Raw genomic sequence first — 24,547 nt, forward strand, 5'->3', positions numbered from 1 at the left:
AAGAAATACACTGGTAACATTGCAGTAGTGCTGCAGTGATTTAAGAGGTCATTGATGTCATGAATTATTTATTCATCGCAATTGAGATATTGTATAAGGTACATTTTGGAGAGAAGAAAACACACAGTAAAGAAGTCAGAGAACCTTTAATTGGTGCATGAATTTTGGACTTTTAAAGTTTTCAATATTATCTGTTATCTTGGGGGCTCCAGTCTTCCCCGATGAAGAGGACTCAGATGATTGCATGCGGGCGTCAATGCGATAAGAGGAAATTCTAGGCACCAGAAGACTCCGAGAAAAGCCCCGACCTGCCCAGGGCTCCATCAGTGAGCAGGGGCCGGCCGCACCGGCCCCGCGGACAGTACCCGGCGCAGGGACACAGCCGCGGGCGCTGCTTCCCGTGGGAAGGGGAACTTCAGGTGGCCGTGGCAAAGCAAGAAAGGTGTCAGCAAGGCTTCAGAAAGCCGGAGAGACACCAGGGGAAGGGCGAGATGACCGGGTCTGCCCGTCACCGCCGGCCCCTTCCCGCACATTCGGGCAGGGCCGGCCGGTGCGGAGGCCGCCGCTCCGGCCCGTCACCGCCCCGCTGCGATGCTCCGGGGCGGGATCGGCGCTTCGCCACTCCCCGCAACCCCCGGGTGGCCCCGCGGGGAGACACCGGGTGCCGCCCCGGGGACCCTGGGCCCCTCCGCAAGCCCCCTCGTCCCCTCCCCAGCCGGGCTCCCCCGGCCCTGGCCGCTGCCCCCACCCCTTCGGCCTCCGCCTTCCCCTCCCCTTCCCCTCCCGGTCCCTCCTCCCCGCCGGCGCCGGCCGTGCCCGCCTCGACTAAGGGGCGGCTGCCGCTGCTGCTGCCGCTGCCGGCGGCGGCTCCGCGAAAATGTCCGAGCGCGGCGGCTTCTACCGGCAGGAGCTGAACAAGACGGTGTGGGAGGTGCCCCAGCGCTACCAGAACCTCACCCCCGTCGGCTCCGGCGCCTACGGTTCCGTCTGGTAGGTGCGGGGCGGCGGCACGGGGGCCGGCAGCCGGCAGGTGCAGCCGGCGGGCGGCGAGCACGGACAATGCGGGCGGGCGGGAGCGCCGCGCCGGGCCGGGGTCGTGTGCGGGGAACGGGGGCCGGCGGCGGCAGCGGGGCGGGGGCGTGTCCGCCGGGCTCCGGGCTGGGAGCCGGAGCTCCCGCCGCTGCCCCGGCCGGCGGCCCCCGGGGCCGGGCATGCCGCGCCATCACCCGGGCGACTGCGCCCGGGCTGCCCTGCCCGCCCGGGGCCGCCCCCCGCTGCCGGCTGATGCTGCTGCCCCGGAGGGACAATTGCCCCGGAGCCCGCAATCCTGCACAGTCATGGCGGGTCCGAGCGGGGTCCGCCGGGGCCGGGAGGGCTCCCGCGGCCCTTGAGCCGGGGCTGCAGCGGGACAGCCGCAGGGCCCCGCGGCGGCCGCGGCCGGCGAGAGCTCTGTCCGCCGGGACGGTGCGAGCGGCCCCGCAGAGGGGCAGGCGGACGCAGCGCGGGATGCTCGCCGCTGCTTTCGGGCATCGCCAATTAGGACAGATTGCCGCCCCAGCGCTCCGGCGTCTCAAGGCGTGCCACATGTTGTCATCGAACGTTTCTCTTTCTTTGATAATTCCTACGTCAGGCTTGCGCTCTCGGGAACTCCCAGTGCAGGTTGGGTTGTTACTTTAGTATTCGATTCACACTTTACTACGCTTATAACGCTTTGAAACAATTTTTGGACATAATAGTGGCGTTTAAGGGTCTTTGAGAAAGACTCGTGTTTCTTTTGTAAGCTAGGTTAGTGGAATTATGTAAAACAATCCATAATGGGCCTTTAAATGCAAGTATTACGTTAAATAAAAATTAAAAAAAATAAAAAAAGCTTTAGAACTTTGCTTTTTGCCATGCTCTAAACTTATGCATCAGTCCTCGCTTTTTCTCCATAGTCAGATGCCAGAGAACATTTATGGAGTTTTGTATTAGTTAGTTCATTCTCTAGCTCTGTGAAATGTCCAAGTTTACACATAAACTAGGAATATGCATTTTAAAATACCTCCAACTATCAGCAGAAACACTCGGGACTGGTGTAAAGTATCTTTGAATTCTTCTCTTCTTTATTATTTGTAATTTATTCTTGCACCAGGGAGGTCTAGGCAAATACCATATGAGTGTCAATACCTGCCATTGTAGTTAGCACATGATGATCTGCTGAGAATAATTCCACAACAATTTATTTATCCTATAAAAATCTTAGTTTGTGAAATAAAAGAGGAGAAAGTAAACTAAGAGTTGGATGGATATATAGTAGCAGAGTAACTACTTTTGTGTTACAATTGAAACTGCATTTCTGGTTACTTTCCCTATTTATGCTGACATAGATTTGAGGGAAAGACCTACTTTACTGAATTTTGTAATGAGTGTCAAGACTTGAGAAATTGCAAAGGAAGTGAAAACATGTCGTGATTCACTTACAGCACAGCTGGTGCTTTGGTTTTTAAAACTGCACAGCCAAGGAAATCCTAGTAATTTTTATCAATTGCAGAGCCTGGGAGCTGAGATGTAAGATGGAGACTGGAAGATGCTATAGGAAAGGTTTATTCTAAAATAGACATTTAAAAATAGAATATAGCAATAAAACATATATTAATAGCTTTGTTAACATCAATGAAGTATAAACCCAAACAGAAGCTTGAATGTGAGGAAAAGGTATGCATCGCCCTGAGAAAAGCCATCTATTTTTAGTGTCTATTGAAATTGATTTTTTTTTTTCTGTCTGTGTGGATGTGCTTTACCCAGGAGACCTACGAGATGCAACCATTCCCTCAAGTAATATGCTATATTGCTTCTGTGAATAGTTGTGCTCCTATTCAGTAAAATACCTAAAAACATATTCAAGACTTACAGAAACTACTAGAATTAAGTGCTTTGATGAATAGAAGCCAAGGTTCTGAACTCCAAATGCTGGCTTTGAAATGAGAACAGAATTGTTGTAACAAATATTTTCTGCCTCAGTGAAACTGTTCTGTAGTCCTACCCTTTTTTTCTTTTTTTACAGTAAATTATTGGTCATAACCCATAGACTTGAGTAACTGAATTGATAACTGGTAATAAGAAACATATTCTAAATGCTTGCATTTAATCATCTTTTGCTCAAAACCTACAGAACAATTTGTGTCAGGAGGCTGTGTTTTGGCCCAATTTATTGGCATTTCATATTTGAAATATATTCATGTTTGAATATATTTCAAGTAGAATTCATGTTTGGGTTAGTTGCAGATGCATCAAATATGCTATGGAGACAGAGATTACTGGTTTAAAACAGATTCATTTTTAGAGAGATATCTGTACCAAGCACAGTACTTATCTTTTTTTGTTTGTTTGTTTTTGTATAGGTGTGGAATAGGTAGAAACCCCAAATTTTCCCTTATATAAAGAGCTTGACTGCTTTTCTCACTTTTTAAATGACCTATCACAAAGCACATTTGGCTTTGGAAATCCTCCAAACTCAGCTGCACTGACAAGCAGAGTTGCACCTTAGCTTCTGTGTGAATCACAGAGAAAACTGTAAGGTCTTTCCCTCAAGTAGTTAATCCTTGCAGTACTTTTTGTGTTACTCTTGTACTTTAGCTCTGTGCAAGGCTTTCTTTTACCTGAATTTTTTCCTATGGTCATTGGCAAGTATCAAATTTACATGCACAACTGGTTTGGTTTGGAATTGTTTTCTGTTACTTCTATAGCTTTGCCTATCAAGGTGAGATTTTTTTATTTATTTATTTATTTAAACAATTATTTTAACTCTTTCTCAAACTAAAATTTGGCTAAATTTGAAGTTTTCTTGAAAAAGTGCACTTTTGCTGTCCAGCCTTTATAGCTGGATTTACCTCTCACAGAAGTCAAAGAGCTGGTTGACTCTTAAGGGGCCAGGCACCAGACCTGCCAATTGAGAGTTTTGCAGCATTTAAGTTATTAAAGTTAAGCCATTTAGATAGGAAGCAAGATAGTTTACTTTTACAAGGTAGTCTTAAATCTACAACCCTTTCTTTTCAGTTCTAGAGAAAAGCAACTATGTCTCAGGTAAAACTGAATTTCAAATCTTGTTGCTTATGGTTCTGCTTAGTAAAATAAGAATTCTGGCTGTGTTTGAGTCTTCCAACTGTTCCAGTGATATTGCTTATAAACAGGACTTTTTATCCTGGAGCATCTGTGCTTTCCATTTGTGTTGCCCTGGTAGTTCCACTGTGGTTTGATACCTGACCACCTTTTCCCCTGGGAGGTGGCATTGCTACCTGCTGGATAGACAGCTCCATCTTTTTAAGAGTCTTCTTATTATATCACAAATTATGTAACATGTATAGATTTTTGGTTTCTTACTCTTTGGATCTTTTTAAAGCTTGTATGCCTCTTTTTATGCCAGCTTTTGTAAACTGTTTTCTAACCTATTTAGCCCTATTTTTGCCTGGGAGGGATTGACAGCATTCTGCAGCATGCTGTCTCTGATCTCTTCAACAGGTTGTTTTCCATTAGCATTTTGCAGACTCTGTGTTCTGCCTTCTTTGGAAAGAACAGACCTTGCAAGATGAACCAAACTGAGTTCAGAGTTTCCTCGCAGTCATAAACTCCTGCACTGTTTTCTCAGTCTGTTGGCATCAATAGTACTTTTATTCAGTCCTTTTTGGTTTTAAGACTATGCAGTGCCTAACACCAATTCAGGTGACCTAACACATTTTTAAGAAGAGGCCTGCTAAGTCAGAGTATAATGGCAGAGGTCTCAGCTCAAAAAAAGCAGGAAAGCTAAGCCTGCCTTAAGTAATTTACAACACTTCAGCATCACTCTATCCTGTTAACTCTATCCACATACTTAAGATTCATTAAGTTTTTGTCCTGGCTAATTTTGGGTAAAAATGGGGGAAGGTGGAATGGTATTTAGGCTACAGTTTTGCTTTGAGGAAGTACAAGTGGAAAACTGGAAGCAGAAAACTCTGATCTTGAAGTTTAACCCCTTATTTCCTGCCATTCACCCCATTCAGTGCTTCTGGTTTGAGGGCTGTGCTGGGGTGACAATTAGCTTTCAATACTGGAACATAACTCTGCTGATAACATCCTTTTCACACTGAGGAACTCTGAGAAGATGCTAGGACAACTCAGTAGTATGTGAGGGTTTTTAAAAGCTGGTATAAATTGACTTTAGACAAAGAGAAAAACTCTTAATCAAAGATTGTACTTGATGATTTCAGGGGTTTTTTAAGTATCTGTTTGGTTAGCTGTAATGATACTAAGTGTATGATTTCAACTGTGAGATCAGGTTACTGGAGTTATGCTGTGTATCACTGTAGCACTGCATGCTACAAATGCTGAGATAAACTTTTAGAGTAGTAGTAACACAACCTCTGTATGTAAATACAGCTGGAAACTGAAGATGATGTAGATCTTTACAGCTAAATGCACAATCCCAGGCACGTGTGGATTTTAGTGGACTCCCTCTGGACTTCTTTCTGATTAAGACTTTTGTTTTCAATACAAATACAGAGGCTGAACTTCATCTTACAAATGGTTGTAATTATTGGAAACTTTTCACTCAACATTGTTAAAATACTGCTGTCCAAGATCTGATAGGAGTTATCTATTTTTGGTATGTGGAATTCAGAAGGAAGGTAGTGAAGCCTTTCTTTAGTTGTGCCCCCTCTAGTTGTGACCCCTCTAAGCATATTCAAACGCTTGGTTGAAAACTGAGATGAGGGCTGATATGAAAGCCCAGTCAGAGGCAGGATACCTCTTAAAAGTCAGTATATGTAATAACAATACTTAGAAACAAGGCCTTGAAGGCAAGGTTGCAACAGAGAGGATAACTAAATGAAAGATGTGCATGGTCAGTGTTACTGATGAGGAGGATCTTTGCAGCAGTATTGCTGGAGTGAATGGGTGAAAATAGGTGAAGCAGCAAAAAAAAATGTAGCAGAGTGAAAAAGATCCTCAGAGAAATATAAAGAAACAGCCATTAGAAATAAAGACACAGTGGGATTGGCATCTACAAAGCCAAGGAAGGTCAAGAACTTAGGTATTTTTGTGAAAGATACGTGAAGGAAGATAGAAGGGAGTTTCTGAGCACTGGCTGGAGAGACACTAAGGAATTAGTTGAGATGGCTTTGTGGAGTACTAGGGTGGAATGCAGATTGCTTGTCATTCCCTTGTCTGGTTTCATCCTGAGTATTTTCCAGCTGTTGGAACAGCATACTTAACTGATTTGGGAAAGGGAAGCAGGATGGTAATTAGTGACATCAATGAGAATGTCTAATAGCACTTTTAATGAAGGAGGTGTTTCTGGAGAAGGATGAGAAAGGCTGAGAACTGCTGTGACAGAGATTCCTGTGTAGGGTGCTGTCACTAAACTTGTGGAGTGGTTTGGGAGCAGATGACATCTGAGTGTGCATGAGGAGGGTGATAGAGGGGTTTGTAGCAAAGGTGAAGAAAAGACAAGGTTAAGAAGTGGGGACTTTGTATTGTGTAGGTTTTCTTTCACAGAGAAATAATGACATCTTTTTTAGAGAAAGGGGAGGCATGGGATGGTAGCGATATGAGAGGCATGAGGTCAACCAGTTGTGGCAGAAAGACAAGGGTCATGGAATGGCATCCTTCTATGTGGCTGTAAGGATCCATTAACAGAGGGTATTCTCTGCAGGTCTCCTCCATCCTTACTTCAATATACTTTTTTGTGATACATTCCTTCCTGACTGCATGAGGCAGCATAGCTGTCTCCTTTCCTGTCCTGCTGTCAGCCACGATTACAGACTGGGGACACAGTCCCTGTCCCAAAGATCTGAAAGTCTTAGGGCCTTGTTGTTTGCTTCAGTACAGCTTCACAAGGAGCTGTTTGCAATTTCAGAATGTATTGTTGATTCATATCAAAAATACAGTATCTTAGTTATACAGTTGTGAAGGGAGAGGACATTTCAAACCCCTATGTAACCTGGGAATAAATTTCTACCGTTTCATATTTTGGCTGTCGTAGAGAGAGGAAACAGGAAATGTAATGAGAAGTGGGGAGAGGAAAAGGAAAAAGAAGGACAAAGTATAAGTGAGATTTTGTCTGTATAGATTTAATGTTTTTGAAAGCACTGATATTTTTCACGTTAAACTTTATATCCAGATTTACTGCAAGGATTTCTATCTGAAGCTTCAAAGCCCACAATGTATAACTACCTGTCAGTCCTTTTTTTTTTTTTTAACTACTGAATGGAACACATTTGTCACTAGCAGTGTACTGGCTTAGTGGCAGCTGACTGATATTCTTGTTTACTTACTGACATTGGGCTTAGGCTATGGAGAATACATGATTATTTTAGTATCCATGAGCTGGTTGCATGTACTGAGGAAACTAACAGCTTATGACCCCAACCTTCTGTATCTTTTTCTCACAACCATGATTTAAAATGCATCATTCCCACTGATAAAAGCTGTGTTGTCTGTAGCTTCACCTAAAGAAGTGGGACTGCTTCTCTGCAAAGTTATTTAAATGTTTAAGTCACTGTGGAGACATGGGAGACAGATTAAAAAATAAAATATGTGTTGTGGATTCAGAGGCTGATACAGCACTTTTATGGTCATGTTCTATTGAACACAAACTTGTGATGTTTTCACATAAACATGTGGAGAGTATTATTTTTTAGTATTTTCAATAAAACAAAAAGCCAACATATTTTTATGTTGGTTATAGAACAATTATGTTGCATATGTAAGAGATTTTGTGGGTTTGTGTTTGATTTAGGGGTAAATTAATCTGAGGTAGTTAAACAGTCATTGTACTAAAACCAAAACTATTGATGCTAGTGCTCAGCATGGTGTGTTGGAATAATATCCAAGTGAAAGGATGTAATTTTTATGGTACAATATCCTGTCATCATCAAGCAAGTGGATTTTTCTGTCTAATGAGAAGATTAACATGTAGTTTCAGAGCTTCCCATTACTCATCCTGTTTTCTCTTGTTAAAGAAAATTTTTTTTTTATGGTTTCCTTTTGATGCACATGTATGTTTGTGTGGTTTAGCAAACAAACCTTACAGCTAGCTCTTCAAGAGTGAAAATCACCAGCATGAACTGGCAAAACAGTAACAAAACATTTATAAAGAAGAAGCAAATAGACCATTTCCTGGGTTTACTTTACTACTTTACTTAAAATGGCTGTGGGTAACCTATTTCTGTTATCTTGCTTTACTGCCAATAGCTGATATGGTCCATTTGCCCAGGTTGGGTGGATGCTTTTTTCATGACTATTTCATATCTCAATAAAAAATAGCTTTTTATTTGAATTAAAAATAAATAATTTCTGTTTTAAAGAAGAACAAGATAGGTAAATCCCAGAAGACAAAGCTCACAAACAAAACCTTGCAAATAAAAACTAAAATCCACCTTGTTCATGTGATGGCTTTCTTTCACTTACATGACATTTATGAGAAGTGTAAAAAAGGGTTGTTATTCACTGTAGTGGTAGGAGCCCAAATTACATTAAATTACTAGAAAATGTCCCAGGGCAGGATTCCTGAGGTCCCTCTTTTCTATTTTACTTGCCAGTGCATAGTGCAGTACGGGCTGCCTCCATCAGTGATGAGTGTTGACCCTTCTTCAGTTCTTTCCCCTTCAATACCTGTTTACATAGACCCTTCTGTTACTGTTACTTGTTTTTCTCTGTAATTTAGGATCTTACAAATTGGAGGATATCTGTCCACGAGGAAGTTCATGTCTCCTCCAGTGGAAGGAGTCAGTGGGTACTTGAAAGGATGCTGAGGTCTGCAGATAAGAATTCAAAATTGTGAATCTGTGTTTTGAGCATAAATAGCATTTTTAGGTGGTTTTGTTTTTTTCTTTTTTGGGTCTTTCTCTTTACAGTTACATATAAGGGGGATTTTTTTATGTTTTGGAGGAATGTGATCCAGTGAAGGAAAGAAACTCATGCTGCAGTGAAAGAAACAAAAATAGAATCCGGGGACAATACAGGGAAACACCAGACCCAGTGTCACTGTCATATGTGCTGTCTCCAGCTTTCTCTCCAAGTTTTGGTATTATATCTAGCCAGTTGTCAAATTTCTGATGATGTAAAGGTAACAGCCTCACAAGCTGGGACACTGAATTACGTTTATAAAAAATCGGAAGAGTTAGTCTTCTGGTTTTCACTCCTAATCCCAAATCAGTTGCTTAGATTGTATATACCTAAATAATTTGCACAGTTATAATGATTCTGAAAGACTTTGTAGACCATCAAAATGTTGTGGTTTTCCGGAGTGGTTGGGATGGAATATTGTGTGGCACGGGTAACCTACAGCAGATGGGAATGTTGCTGGAGACACAAGACTGGCACCACTTACCACCAGCTTTGGGTCATGCCTTCATTCTGCATCAGCTACACCTGAGCTGGCTCCAGGAATGAAGAGAATCATAGACTGGATGTTGCATTGAAGATGAACTTTTTCCAGGCACTGTGGGTAGTCCTGTGCCCTGCTAGTAAGCTCTTTCTCAGCCCAAAACATTAGGAATTTCAGGGACTGGATTTAATTCAAGGGGACCAGCTGATCCTGGGAAGGATTCTTCCTGCACTGGATACTGCACTTAGCTAAATAGGGTACAAGTTTGCTACTTGTGTGGATTTTAAAATCAGGCCCCTACAAACAGCCCTTCAGCTGCTGAAGCAAATTTGATCCCAAAGACTAAGTAGCCACAGGTGAATAGTGTGCCTCTATTCCCAAAATCCCTGAGGGGTCTGAGCAGGCTGCACACACAAATGGCCTGTCTGTCCAGTTTTACTCATCCACAGCCACAGAGGATAAACTCCATGGATATTAGGGAAATTACTGTATGTACAGCCTTAGTTATAAAGATCAGCTGCCAAAATCCGTATCTCATCAAAAGTTATAGAGTTATCTTGAGGCTGTTAAAATCCCATACTTTCTGCCTCTTGATGTTTTGGACTGCAGTAGCTTCCTATGTTCAAACTTTTCTTTGAAATCTTAAGAACTGGGAAAATGTGCATGTAACCAAAAATTGATATTTCATCTAGTGGAACTTCAATAGAATTATTAAATGTAGGATTTGACAACACTAAAAAGGTGAGTCTAATTTAAGCAATGATTGAAAATCACACTAAACCAAAGTCTCTAATCTGTGTGAAAATGATGCCATCCCAGCAGAATAATGACTTTTTATCCTTGATCTTGAAAAGGAGAGACAGCAAAAAATGTGTCATAACTCTGATGGGTTCTGGGTCAAGAACGATGATGTTGAAAAAGCTATTGGTAAGATTGTTACAAAACTCTTTCTTTTAACTAAGAAGATCAGGGTGAATCTATTTCTTTCTAAATTATGATAGAAAGTAGTGTTATTTGGCATTATGATTAAATTTTATAATATTTTGTTTCAATTATTGAATGGTTCTTATGCCAACACATAAGGTTTCCTTTTTCTTACTGAGGTGGAGGTGGATGGGAATGAGCAGGCAGCAGTGGCACTTAGTTGCCAGCTGCAGTTAAACCATGACAAAGGGCCTCCAACCCTTTTCTTCCCTGTTAACCAGTTACCAGCATGTGTTTGGGGTTTTTTTAAGAAGCAATTTTCAGTCATTTTAATCATGCTGGTTACAGGCCCCCAAGGAAGGATTTACAGGTGCCAGGCACAGGTGGGTCCGTATTTTTGCTGTGACTGGAACCAGAGATGTCCTCTCCAGGGACACTCTGAAAGCTGAGCCTTCATGGGGAAATCACACAGAAAGGGGAGCAGTTCATCCTGCCACCTAATAGTTTACTCAGTGGCTGATGAGAGATTCAGGAGACAAACCAGATTGTAGCTATGATTTTTTAATAGCAAAACAGAAGATCTAGTCTAAAAATGTGATCACAGAGGCAGTAGCAGAGATCACATATGCAAGTCCTCCTTGAATCTGGCAAACAAGACAGTTCAAAGAACATGAAACATATTTTTGGATGCTTTGCTGTTAATAACTTGAATTATGATGATGGTAAGCCAGGCAAGAACGGAGTCTGAAGGCATTAGCTCTGATTAAAATGTGGTAGTTAGTTGAGTGTTGGAGCACTTATTTACACCAAATCCATCCCTGAGCCATCCAGCTTCAATGCATGATTTCCTGTTGGAGGTCTCAGGACTCAACTTTCCTTTTTCCTCTTTCCTTTTTCATTCTCTCTCCTTATGTGATTCCATCTTGGGTCTAAAAAGCTGCTGTCATAAGAATTACTGAAGCTAAAAAGATTGTGCCTTGTACCATCTGAAAGCTTTGCAGCCTTGAGTCATACAAAGGATAAAAAGCAATTCATCTTGAAGATCAGTGATTTTTTAAACCACTGAAACTCACATTTGAACTTAGAATTGGGAGGAGAGTGATGTTTAGCATTATAATGGGATTTAAAATCTAGTTCTTCCTGGTCTTATATAATGCATACAGTATTTCACAGACTGGTACAAGCATGAGTGGGAAGGTTTGTGGATTACCAGAAAAGCTGAGATGTTAAGCAAACTGTTGTTTTGAGCAATGTTATTTATTTACCTGGATAAACATTTCCTTTCCCCCAAAAATTGGATAGGCTGTGGACAGTGTGCATTTGTGAGACTTGGCAGTGTTCTCCAGTGGCTTTGTTGGCCATGACTAAACAGAAGGAAATTAAATTTAATCTTTGTTTATATTAGAAGCTAAGCATTGACTTCCTTTTTATTTCTTTAGAACCTTCATGTTGTTCTTGTGGCTAGTCTTGTGGAATTTAGGATATTTCTGTTGTTGGTTCTTCTCACACTGTGTTCCTTGAGCTGCTCCATATAATTCAGCTGCACAGCATCTTCATATCCTGAATAAATCTGTCCCTGCCCCACTGTTGGAACAATTTTCTCTGCTGTATCCCTTCCATCCACTCATCAGAGTGATACCAGTCTTTTCCTTCTTCCTATGCATTCTTTCTTCTCCTCAGGAAATGCTCTTTCTGAGGTGCTCAGCAAAACCACGGCACTCTACACCTTTAAAACTTGTCAGAAGATCAGTTTCTGTGATGCTTGCAAAAAACTAGCTAAGTAATCAGCTTATCTATGTCATTTATCTCATGAGCAACTCCTTCCTTCCACAGAGCCTGCAGGAAACTTGTTGATTAAATCTACTTGCTTCTATTCTTTAGGAAATTCTGGATTGGCCTTGCAGGAGGTTGGGTTGATTCTAGGACACTCACCTTTTGGATGTCCCTGTTCTTCCTGCATGTTTGTTGATTGGATCTTTTGTTTCTTCTGATTAGAAACACCACCTTCTCCTGCAGATAGAGGCTTTGCTCTTCACTTGGCTCTTCATGACTTTAGCATAGCACCAAATGCATGTCACAGTGTGTTAATTTGGAAGCTACTCCAGGAATCACCAATGTTTTTGTCTCTAGCAGCGATTTGTCTCTACAACGATTTGTGGGAGTGTTTAAAACACTGTGCAGAAAAATTTAATAGCATTTGATGTGACTGCTGACTGTTGACATTCTACTCCATGTGTTTTTCATGTTGTTTAATTTTCGTGTTTGTAACTCCAAAAAATTCTGTAAGATAAATATGTGGGCAGGCTCTTGATTTGTTAGTGCTCTCTAGCAATACACATAGCACTATCCACTCTTTAAACAGAGAATTCCCAGGTACTGCAGTTGAACACAATTACTTCATAGGTAGGAGTAACCACTGAGAGAAATCTTTTCCTTCTTAAGAGGAGGTAACAGAATCTTTTTTTAATTGTACTATATAGTGTCATGAACTAATACATACAGGGATCATTTTTATCCCTGTGCTACATATCAGACATAATTTTTTATAGCTTGTACGTGTCATGTCTTTCTAATGCCCAAAACAGTGTGGGTCTCCTTTGTTTGAAAATACTGACCTGTATATTTAGTGTCCTCTTCAGCAGGGCACCTCCATCTGTGGGATGTTAAGCACATGCTGTGGATGTGTGGGCTGGAGTATAAGGTGTGCCCATTCTTCACTTGTTGGGAAGGCATGGCCAGGGTTATCTCAGCATCCTACCTTGATACCAGTTTGGGGACTTTATTCTCTATCAAGCTAATGGTTACATAATAATTAATATTCATAGATACAAAGGCAATGTTCCTCTAATTAGTAAAGGTTCCAATTTGCTCAGGAAGAACAAATTTTAGTTTGAATCCCCTATGAGCCCTGCCTTGGAGCTGGAGGCTGGAGCTGCACAAATTGAGCTAATTGTCTGGTTACTTTTCCTGCCATTTGGGGAAAGGGTTGTCTGGGGATGAGTCCTGAACAGTACCATAAGCATTAGTAGTTTTCTAGATGGAAAACAAGGGACCTGTGTTTGAATACTCAGCAGTTGCTGCTGACTAGCTCCCTGGAAGGGGTGAGAGCCCTCAGGAGAGTACAGCTTCCTTCAGTGAGCCAGCTGAGAGCTTTGCTGGAGAACATGCCATCAACGTGGACTTTTTCTTTCCCTCTTCTAGCTCAGCTTATGATACCAAAACAAGACAGAAGGTGGCAGTGAAAAAGCTTTCAAGACCTTTTCAGTCACTTATCCATGCCCGGAGGACCTACCGAGAGCTTCGGTTGCTTAAGCACATGAAGCATGAGAACGTAAGCGGGAGTGATTCTTCCCTTTGGCTTTCCATTGCAAAAGTTTACATAACTTCAAGTTTGCATAATTTCAAGAAAACTCATTAAAGTGTGCAAAATCTAAAGTATAACAATCATCTAAGGCATGTGTCAGCTTTTCTGTGATGTGACATTAATTCTTCTGCCTTTATCATTTTTTTTACTCTTTGTATTAAGATTGTAATTAAGATGGTTGAGGTGATACCTGAGATGATACTATGTCAGTTTTCAGGATGACCATATGTCTTGTTTTTGTAAGTTTTTCCCAAAAGCATTGAGCACTGTCAATACAAATTACATGTTGCTTCTCAGGTTTGTAGAAATAAAATGTCACTTCCTTCCCCTTCTTTCACCTGACAGGTTATAGGACTGCTAGATGTTTTTACACCTGCAACATCAATAGAAAACTTCAATGAAGTGTAAGTAAATGTTAAATCATTCTGACTAGTTCCTAAGTAAGTGAATATCATTCTGGTTTTAAAAAGAAGGAACATGCATTTCTAGAAGACTTTCAGCCAGTCAGCTTTGTAAAAATCTTTTTGCAACTTTTCCCACAGAAGAGGAGGCAAGGAGATGGACCTAATTTTTGTACTTTTCTAAATAAAAATTTAGATTATTTAAATTAGATGAAAGGTATATGGTAAATGTTTTAATGCTGCATAAATGCCAGTAAACTTAAAACTTTTTCAGTTCAGTTGTGTGTTTGTAACCTGTAGATTGTTTTTCATACAGAGATGGCAGAGCTCAGGAATGAAGGAAGGTATTCTGTTAGTTAACTGAGATAAGGTAAATTTAGGCTAGAGACCTGGCTAATGTAAAACTAGGTATATTTTGGCGTGAGTCAAACATACAATTTATGCTGATTTCCTTTTGGTTGTAATTGTATAAGCACTTAAGTAAACAATTTAGCAGAGGAAATAGTAATTGGCATGTTTTTGTCTCAGTGGAAATTAGTGACCAAACCCTTTTTGCCACTCTGGGGCAAAATTACACAAATGGGAATTGGGTATGACGGATGTATACTTTTGTTCCAGCACTGCATTTGGCAAAGAACCAATGTTTCTTCAAAATTTGTTGAAAAATAAAATTTCCAGTGGGAGCAGAGAGGGAAGTTACACAAAACACTCTCATTTCTGCTACCCTCCATCATCAGATATTCCAGGGCCCTGCAGGTCCTGTAGTTTTGGTGTCTCAGGCTGCCACTTTGATGTTGGGTGAGGCTTCTTCTTCATTGAAAAATATGTTGCATCTATCACTGCTGTTGTGTGTCATGGAGAAAACAGAGGTAAAAGCTTCTAACATACTGCAAGGATTTTTGTTTTTCATTATGTTAAGTCTCAAGCAGTGATTGCATTATTAGAACCCATTTAAAGGATACAAAATGTGTTAGTAGACAGTGGAAAAGGAATCTACATGACCTGTGTGGATGCTCTTCCAGAAGAATTTATGTTCTGCCATTCTGTGTTGTTTTTTTCCTCACTTCTTTATTTTCACAGATATCTTGTGACAAATTTAATGGGTGCTGATCTGAATAACATTGTGAAGTGCCAGAAGTTAACAGATGATCATATACAGTTTCTCATCTATCAGTTACTTCGAGGTCTCAAGGTACTGTCTGAGTCCTGGAATCTAAATGTTGTAATAATGAGTCAGCAATCTAAATGTTGTAAGAACTAGTTGGTTGCAATGAGCATACTTAAACACTTTTTTTTTAATATCTTAAAAGTACACAAATAGTAGCAAGCATTTCAGAAATTATCAGATACTTTTTCTAACTGGAAATAAACCCCCAGGCCTACCAATGTTTGCATGCACAATGCACGTGAATACTCCCCTTGAAAATTAACTTTAGATCAGTGACTGTTTCAACTACTATTGCAGGACAATAACATGTCTCAAAACTCTGAAGAATGTGAAATGGATAAAGAATAATATGGAAAGTAACTCACATTTGTGCTTTGAAAGACATGAGCCACTTTAAAAAACCACAGTCCTGATTTTTGTAGAGAGTGTCACGTGGATGAATAGATAACCAAGTTAGTTGGGTCCTTTGGGAAATGTCTGGAAGTAGAAATTCATCCCATCAATGTATGATGCTGCACACAATCACTTAGGATTTACTCTGCCTGTAAAGTCATTATTTCCTTTCATCATATCAGTTAAAATTTATACACTTTAATAACACAGGTGATTGGCAATGAATCTACAGCTGAATTTTCTTCCTAAAAAATCAAATTATGTATCAGTTTGATGATGATTAACATGTAAATGTCCACAAACAGAAGAAAATGTAGGTAATGCTTCCTGTTACTAGGTTCTCCAACCAGTATGGATTTTCCCAAGATATAAGCAAACAGAAAAGAGAGAGGTCAGCAGCTTTACTAGCTAACTTAACAGTAATTGATATTTTAGACATGGAAAATAATTATGTTTGAAAGCAAGCCATGGTAAATACTGGCTCTGAAATATACTTATTACATGATTTTCAGCAACTCACCTTGTGCCTGAGACAGTAATTCTTATTCATGCATGCAGATTCTGTCACTTTAAGTGCAGATTTTAGTGAATAAAAATTGCACAACTGAGTCCTTAATTGCTTTGTCTCATTTACATGAGTTAATAGCTTAGTTAGGAAAATTGATTCTGGCATTAATTATCCAGCTTGTAGTTTTGAATATAAGTCTATGTTGTGTCAAAGCTAAGTAATAGTAAGAATTGTGCTCTAAGTGAATATTAATTTCAAAAATGCACTCAGGTGCATTTCTGGCTCTGTTTCAAAGGGGAGGGGTGGTTCCTCTTTCTGGAATTGAAATTCTCATGTCGCATTAGTCAAAAAACATTTGATCCTGTATATGACTGCTTGGGGGCACCAGGAGGGGCTGCTCTGGTTGTCAGCAGAGCAGGGACACAGCTTCTTCTGTTAATAGCAGTGTTTTGACTTCTTGTCCATTCAGCTGCCTGCAGCTGCTGTGAGGAACACTGAGAGGTGGTCCTGCCTTCTGATAAACAGTTCTTAGGTCTGGAGCATGAATAATGCTCTTGTGTTCTCTTTTAAGTTTTCCCAGTTGCTATACAGGTTTTGTGTATAATCCCCTCTCCTAAAAAAGGTGAGTTCACCTCTAGAGAATAGAAGCTTTTCAAGGCCCCCCCCCCCGCTCATGCTGGCTGATAAGATCATAGATAAACCTGCTGTTAGTCCTAACTAGAGAATGATAGGTAATGACAGAGTAAGCTGTTCTTGGTTTTTTTATTTTAAATGTTTTATGTAAAATAGCAGAGACACGAAATAGCCGCTGAAGTATTGCTTTGAAAGTGGACCTGAAGTATTGCTGTGGCTTAGGTGGGTATTTTGGTTACTAACTGTCCCAGAGTGCAGGTGTGGCTTCTTTCACCCACATCAATGTTCACAGCATGGGAAGGTGACTTTTATCATGTAGGAGTCAACCATAGGCCACTGATTTTACTAGCCACTAGCTGATCAACATGGACATCCAGGGAAAGCTGGAACAAATTCCAAATTGGTAAGAGCCTTTATACAGAAGAATCACTGTGAATGCTGCTTTTAATGGTAGAATCTAGTCTTCATGGTTACCTTTCTTGAAATATCCAATTTTGGATAAGACAAAACAGGAAGGTTTTGAAGTTAGACATATCTCTGATCTGAAAACATGATATGACGTAAATATTTTCTGTTTATAAAACAGTCGGTTGCAGAAGCAAAAAAAATAAGACAAGTGTCTTTGACCTCTCTTCACCTCTAACTTCAAATCTTGTTTTTTGTTTTGTTTTGTTTCACAGTATATTCACTCAGCTGGGATCATCCATCGGGTGAGTTCAGCGTTGAGGTAACAAAAATGAATGGACTGTGTCCCTCTGTGCATCAAATGTTACTAAGATATAGTTACAATATATTTTAAAAGGTTGAAGTAGCACTTGACTAACTCTGTGTTCTGCTACAGGACCTGAAGCCCAGTAACCTAGCTGTAAATGAAGACTGTGAGCTGAGGGTGGGTATCATGCTCTTGTAACAGTGTTGCAAAAACTCTCAAGATGACAGTTTTCTAAGATAATGTTAGTTTTCTTTTTTATGGTTCATTCCATTAATTTTTTTGTGTGTTTGCTACTTGCCCATTTCCTTGAACAATGTGTTTTTTCCCAAATGTTAACTTAATATGAATACAAATATGTTTGCAAAATCCCTCTGTACCCCACAGGTGGTACATGGATAATAGCTTGACCCTTGAGTGAGTATTTAACTGAATATATCTTGAGAGTCTGACCTGTAATATGCATCTGCCATATATAGATGAAATCTCATAACAACTTTCATTTTTCTATCTATAGAACATACAAGATAAATTAAATAATGATGGCAAAAATATACTAGTATTACCAGTTACAGGCAGTTAGACAGACAAACAAACAAAAAAGCCCAACCAGCAAAAAGGAACCCTATAATCCTTGCTATTTTGATGTACACACTTAGTATGTCTGTGTGATATGATACTGCATAGTAAGCATGAGACTCTGGAGGAGGAAATGATGTCTTGTAGCTTTCTAAGCCTTTAAGCTTAAGAATGAGAAGTTAAACATCTCTCCAGGACAGCCAGAAACATCTTTATTCCTGTTTCTAAGACTCTGATGTAATCAATTTATTCCAGCTGCAAGGGATTTAAGAAAAGAGTCCAAATGCCACAAGATCAGCAAAAAAATCACAGTAATGAGTAAAAGCAGTGCAGTTAGGTTCTTGCACTAATCCAGATCTGTGGTGAGAACTGTAGTTCCTGTTTGATTTAGTGACACTTGCAGATGCTCAGCAAGTTTAATGATTATCTCTTTAATGTCTTCATGCATGTATGTTCAGCATCTGTGAAATTTTGTGGGTCATCTGTGTTTGATCATCTACTCTAAAATGTGTATTTTATTTTTTTACTGTAAGTAAAGGAGACTTTTACTGTCTTTTTCTATTTTTATGAAATCTGTGCACCTCCCTGTCTAACATTTGTTACACTGCTCTCTGCTTTATTTCTATTTATAGCTTTACTTCCTCAAATTATTTTTAGCTGGACAAACTAGTGGATATTTCCAAGTACTAGCAAAAAGGAAATAGAAGGAAAGAATGTGTGTATGTGCATACATTTGATGGAAAGGATCAGTTGTTAAGGAAAAATATTGCCAAAATCCTTATAAAAATAAAGGCGTTAATGTTTGAGTTTTATGCCTTTAGTTGTGCTTGTTTGCCTCATACATTTTTCTTCACTTCCTTGAGAAATAAATTAAGCTTTTAAACTAGACTGGAAGTAAAGATGTTAATTATTTATATCTTAATATTTTTCTTTAGGCTTTTCATATCTTTTAATTGGATTATAATTGAGGAATTTTGAATTATACTCTTGAAATTTTCTTATTCCCTATGAAAAGGATTAGCCATCAGCTTAATAAATAATCCTGGATCTCATCACAGGAGATAGTCAACAATCATACATTTCTATGTGAAGAGATGCTGGCTGGCCCACTGAGCAGCACTGAGGCTCAGATGGAACCCTTTAAGGGCAGTCACTCTTAGAGCTGGGGTCCATAATTAGTGGGACATAGAGTAACCAGAGAAAAGAACAGAAATGAGGAAAGCAAGGAAATGAGATGGGAAAATTCAGTTGAAATAACTTCCCATCAAGGTAAACTTAACGAGGGAAAGAATCTGCAGGGGAACATATTCCCATCAAGCCTCTGTGTACATAAAGAGAACTCCTGTGTTTTGGTGGCAAGTTCTACTGAAAACAAATGGGGTGTGATTTGAATTTACATTGTTACACAGTATATACATTTCTCTCCTAGTGGCATCAGGATAATGTGTGATTTGAGTAAATGCTTAGACATAAGAAAATTAGACAACAGAAATTCTGCAGATTTGTGATCAGCTTATTTGGTCTTTAAATGGCCACTGGCACTTGCTGTTAGTGTTTTACACAAACACTCCTAAATGATAATAATACTTCATTTTTTATAGCAACAGTGTTTATTTTTATTAAATGAATGTCAGTGGAAAATTGAACTCAAGGCAAAATATCAAGTCTGCATTGGAGAACAAAGCACCAGGTTCATTACAGTGGAAATATCTTAATGCAGCACCAGAGGCTGTATGGATACAGCAGGGAGAACAGATGAGCTCATCTGCAGTGAGGGACTACAGAAAACTCAGAATTGAGTAATGGGAAATAAGGACCTGTTGTAAAAGTGAAAGGGGTTTCTTAAAATTATCATTTTATTTTTATTCTGTAGATTTTAGACTTTGGTTTAGCTCGTCAAACCGATGATGAAATGACTGGATATGTTGCAACAAGATGGTACAGAGCTCCAGAAATTATGTTAAACTGGATGCACTACAATCAAACAGGTAAACTGTGAAGGCTGGTATTTTGCTACAGCTGGATGTAGTGATAGTTTTAAACCAAGAAGCAGCTGTGTTTAAGGATCTCTGATTAATTGTACACACTTCTGTCTCTGTTTTTTGGCAGTTGACATATGGTCTGTTGGATGTATCATGGCAGAGCTATTGAAGGGAAAGGCTCTATTTCCAGGAAATGATTGTATCCTTAACATAAAACTTAAAATAGAACTAAAAAAACACTTTCTAATTCTTCCCTTTTTTTCCCTAAGGACTTGAGTGTTTCTATGGACATGATTTTGAGGTAATAAACTTGTAAAAGAGTAAACAATTTGCTAATCTTTCAGTTCAGTGTATATGACAACTGAATATGAGACCCACTGGTAGGATAAAAGCCAGTAACAGATGTTCCTAAACACCAAAAAGTTACATTTATTATTTTGTGTATCTGTATTTAAATAATAACCTAGTTACAACAGGGTAGATTTCTTCCATGTGTGTATGTTATTGAAACAACATAGGCTAAAACTGAAGCTGAGTAAAAGCACTATTTTTTCATGAGCTAATACGATTTAACAAAATAGAACTGCTTTTAGGCTGAAAGTTCCAGAAAATGCAAATAAGTTATCTTTTAAATAATGAGTGAATTAATAGGTCTGTTGTATCCTATTGTATTAAAAGAAGCAAGTAGTTCCAGAAATGCCACAGGAGCAACAAAGCCTTTTCTTTTCTGCAGCACTGTTCTGTGGTACCTGATGGAGCATCAGGGATTTCCATTGGCATTTCCTGTGCTGGCAGGAGCAAAAAAGAGATGTTTCTGAGGAGAGCAGTAAAATAATAAAAGAAAACTGAAGAAAAACACATAATAAGGAATGAGGAAATAGCAGCATCAAGCTTTTATTATGAGAAACAAAAGCACATTCTTTTATACTGAATATTGACATTTCTTGCTACTCTGAAACCCCTCAAAGAACAAACACTTCTGCTAATACTAAGCTGTTGCTGGGTGCAAAGCATCATGACATTAGAATTGCACTGGCCTTTCTGTTGTGCTCAGCATCATTAGACTCTATTGTTACCACAGGCACTCTCCAGGTGTATCATCATTGCTAGATGACTGTCCTCAGACTGATTGCATGATATGTAGTATTTGAAAAAATCAATATATCTAGTTAGCAAAAAATAAGATTTTTTTTGTTATGAAATATTGTCTACAACTATATGATTATATCAATTTAAATAAAGCTGCAAAATAATCTTGAATCTCTATAAAAATGTAATATACTTTACAGGTCCTAGGTGACAATGAAAAATAACCATTTTCAAAGTTTTTAATATTGAGACCTATATAAAGCAAATTTTTAAAGATACTAAATGAGAACTTTTCACTTGCCAGTCTTCAGATTAGTTATCTAGGCCTATGAGCTGTGTATCATATTAGACAGATTTTCAGAAATCACTCATATCACTGAAACATTAATATGCTATTAAGATTAAGCTTAAGAATGTAATAAATTGGGAACTAGGACAGAAAAGCAATATTTTTCATGTAGCTGCCATACCTGACAAGTTAATATAGTACAGTGGAGAGTTTTGTACTCCAGGACTAGTCTTAAGTGGGTATGAATTGATATCTTTCCATGAGCTGTGGTGGAATTGTCTCGCTGAGTGGTTTTAAGCATCATAGTTTCGTGCATGGAAGGTCATTAACTGCCTAAACCCAGAAGGACTGTGTGCTGTTTATTTCCCTGAAATTATGCAGATATCGATCAACTAAAGAGAATAATGGAAGTTGTGGGCACACCCAGTTCAGAACTTCTGAAGAAGATATCATCAGAACATGTGAGTTCACAGCTTCATTCAGTTAAGTGACTTTCTGTAATTCTTTCTCTAACTGGCATTGTATGTCACTGCCTGTGTTACACAGACACTCTGATTTGGAAATGAGCAAGTATCTTAAAATGATCTCTGTTTTTTGCTGCTAGAATGCCACCATTCAAAAAAATAGCTTTTGGAGGCATTCAAAATGTCACCTGGATAAATTTTGACACATGTTCTCATGTACTCAGTTTTTGCAGAGTTAAGAAATTAGTTGTGATGATCTTTTAATTTGTTTATCATTCAATTATTCTTATAATTTAAAAAATTCAAACTGGTGCTCAGCTCAGAGCATTATATTGTTGCCATTAAATCTGATGTCTCTGTAATCTGTATGTTTTCCATTGTTGTAAGGTTTCTAAACACAGATGTATCTGAATCAAATAATGTGTGTTCTGCGTCAGTGCTCTATTTAGATCCCTAATTTGAAAATTGTATTTATTCATCTCTCTAAATGCTTGCAGGGGTCCAATTTCTTGATCATATTTGTAGTTAAGAGTGGTCTTTTTAACTTTCTATGTGGCTTCTTTAAAATAGTAATCTAGTAAATGAACAATTTCCATTTAATTCTCTGCTGAAGTGACACTTAGAAGATTCCTTGTAAGCAGTAACCTGGATAGCCAGGTGAGGAATGAGAGTATTGTTTGATAAAGGCAGGTGATGGGCACAATGTAAGAGTTCAGATAAACACCAGCACACTGATACCTCCTGAGCTGCAGCTGTTTTTTAAAACCTCTTCTGTATACACCTCAGACAAATGTTAATGAGTATTTCTCAGCCTGTGTATATATTGACAGGTTTCCTTTCACCTTACTAATGAATACACTAGTGGGTTAAGTAAGCAGGAGCAGTAGGAGAGCCAGAGCAACCCTGTATTTCTAGAAGGTCCAAGCACAATGAAACCTTATCATCACAGGCCAATACACAGTCCCAGAGTTTTTGGGTACCCAGCACCTATGAATGGCTGGGGCAGGAGGCTAAGTAAGCATCCATCCTTTTGCTAGGGACTGCATCAACCAACAAATCTCAGACTGTGCTGTCCTAGGTCCTTGTATAGTCTCATAGGTCCTTTTGTAGCCTTCATGTGTTATTAAGATCCTACAGTTTTTGCTGTAACACATTGTCAATAGTGTATGCAAATGTGTAATTAACCACAATTAGTGAGCTTTTTGATTGTTGAGAGTAACACCTTAAATACTTAGTGGAAATAGTACATGCTTTGTTCTTTTAATTTCTTGTGTTTCAGAGCATACATCAGTGAGGTACAGGAATCCTGAAAATATTTTATTTGGGCTAATTTATCTTTAGAGCACAGGCAGGACACAAAAACCAGGTTAATGAACAGGAGTGCTGCTAGGTCACCTGTGAGCTGCTGCTGCCTGATTAGAGGAGCAATGTCAAAGGAGATGCATACCTTTCTTGGAGGTAATTGCCAGCTACAAGGGAGTTTCTTCACTCTAGTTCTTCTTTACCATGTAGTTTGGCCTTACTGTTTAGATATTTCTTAATGCAGCTTGCAGACATGGACAATTTCTTAACATTCCTGTGACAGCAATATCAGAGATTTGCTGAAATACCCAGCCTATTTTCAGTTATAATTAGAGGATTAAAGAACTGGAAACTAAAAGATCAACCTCCTTGGATGTTTCAGCACAAGTTACTGAGGTGTTTGTCAGTGTTCCATGTTAATATGAACATGTTCATGAATATGTTTAAATGGTAATTGCATTTCAGAATAATTTAAATGTTGGGATTCTCACAGGTTTCTGTGGTGAGTATATAATCAGAGGGGGCAGGCTAGTAAGTGCACTTTGATAGGTCTATGTTGTTTTCTGGACAAAAGTGGAGGTAATTTTCACAGCATCTTGTTCAGTCATGTTAGGATTAGTTGTTGATTAGTTGCTGTTTTCCATAATCCAAGGATGCTTAATTAGCCTTCTGTAGATAGTGTCCTTCTAACAGAACTGCTAAATGTGAAGAGATGTCTGTGTAACACAAACATGTTTTAAAAGGGTTAGGGTTTGTCCAAGGACCAGCTGAGGTTTTTTTATGGATTTAGGGAATAACCATCTGCTTATTTTTTGACAATTCCTTTTAAGAATTCCCTGTTCTGTCTGATCCAAGTATGCAGCCCCTTCTCTTGCCAACCCATCTACCTCAGCCTAAAAATTCGTAGTTCATGTAGCATCAGGCTGATGTTTGTGGATCCTATGTCTGGACAAGGTTTTACTAGCTGAGTTTGGATGAGCCTTTCACAGCCACAGTGAAAGTGCAAGCTCTAAATTCTGTCAAACATCTGTTTGATAATGTGTTCCAATGGAGTATCAGAATTTGCTCTTTGGTTAGTGAAGCTGTGTCTCACCAGAGAAGAGAGAGGAGGGAGGGCTGCAGATTGAATTATGCCACTTTGCTGAGGGTAACTGAAAGATTATTTAGTTTCTGATTGAGCATTGCATGCATGTGTTCCCTGGGGATATTCTACAATGAACCAGTAAGCACAGGTGAAAACTAAAGTGCTGGCACTCAAGCCTTAAACCAAAATGTGCCTCCTTAAAGCTCTCTTGCTTATTGCCCAGTATACAGGAGTGAGTGTTTGAAACAAGGTCATACACTGTGGTTTTATATCAAGAGGATTTCCCATGTATAAGAAACATATAAAATATAATGTCTG

General features: G+C 39.4%; 1 protein-coding gene across 1 annotated transcript in view; it reads left to right on the forward strand.

Moving 5' to 3' along the window:
- The first annotated feature begins 855 nt into the window (after window positions 1-855).
- MAPK11 (mitogen-activated protein kinase 11) overlaps window positions 856-24,547 on the forward strand; it is a 29,071-nt gene continuing 5,379 nt past the window's right edge. Inside the window, exons 1-9 of the mRNA XM_079303960.1 lie at window positions 856-990; window positions 13,466-13,595; window positions 13,974-14,032; window positions 15,110-15,221; window positions 17,412-17,441; window positions 17,573-17,620; window positions 19,893-20,007; window positions 20,129-20,200; window positions 21,761-21,840. Of these exons, the coding sequence (XP_079160086.1) occupies window positions 878-990; window positions 13,466-13,595; window positions 13,974-14,032; window positions 15,110-15,221; window positions 17,412-17,441; window positions 17,573-17,620; window positions 19,893-20,007; window positions 20,129-20,200; window positions 21,761-21,840 (759 nt within the window). The 5' untranslated portion in view covers window positions 856-877. The remainder of the gene's footprint in view (window positions 991-13,465; window positions 13,596-13,973; window positions 14,033-15,109; window positions 15,222-17,411; window positions 17,442-17,572; window positions 17,621-19,892; window positions 20,008-20,128; window positions 20,201-21,760; window positions 21,841-24,547) is intronic.

Source organism: Erithacus rubecula (genome assembly GCF_903797595.1).
Source record: "Erithacus rubecula genome assembly, chromosome: 4".
NCBI classification, from domain to species: Eukaryota; Metazoa; Chordata; class Aves; order Passeriformes; family Muscicapidae; genus Erithacus; species Erithacus rubecula.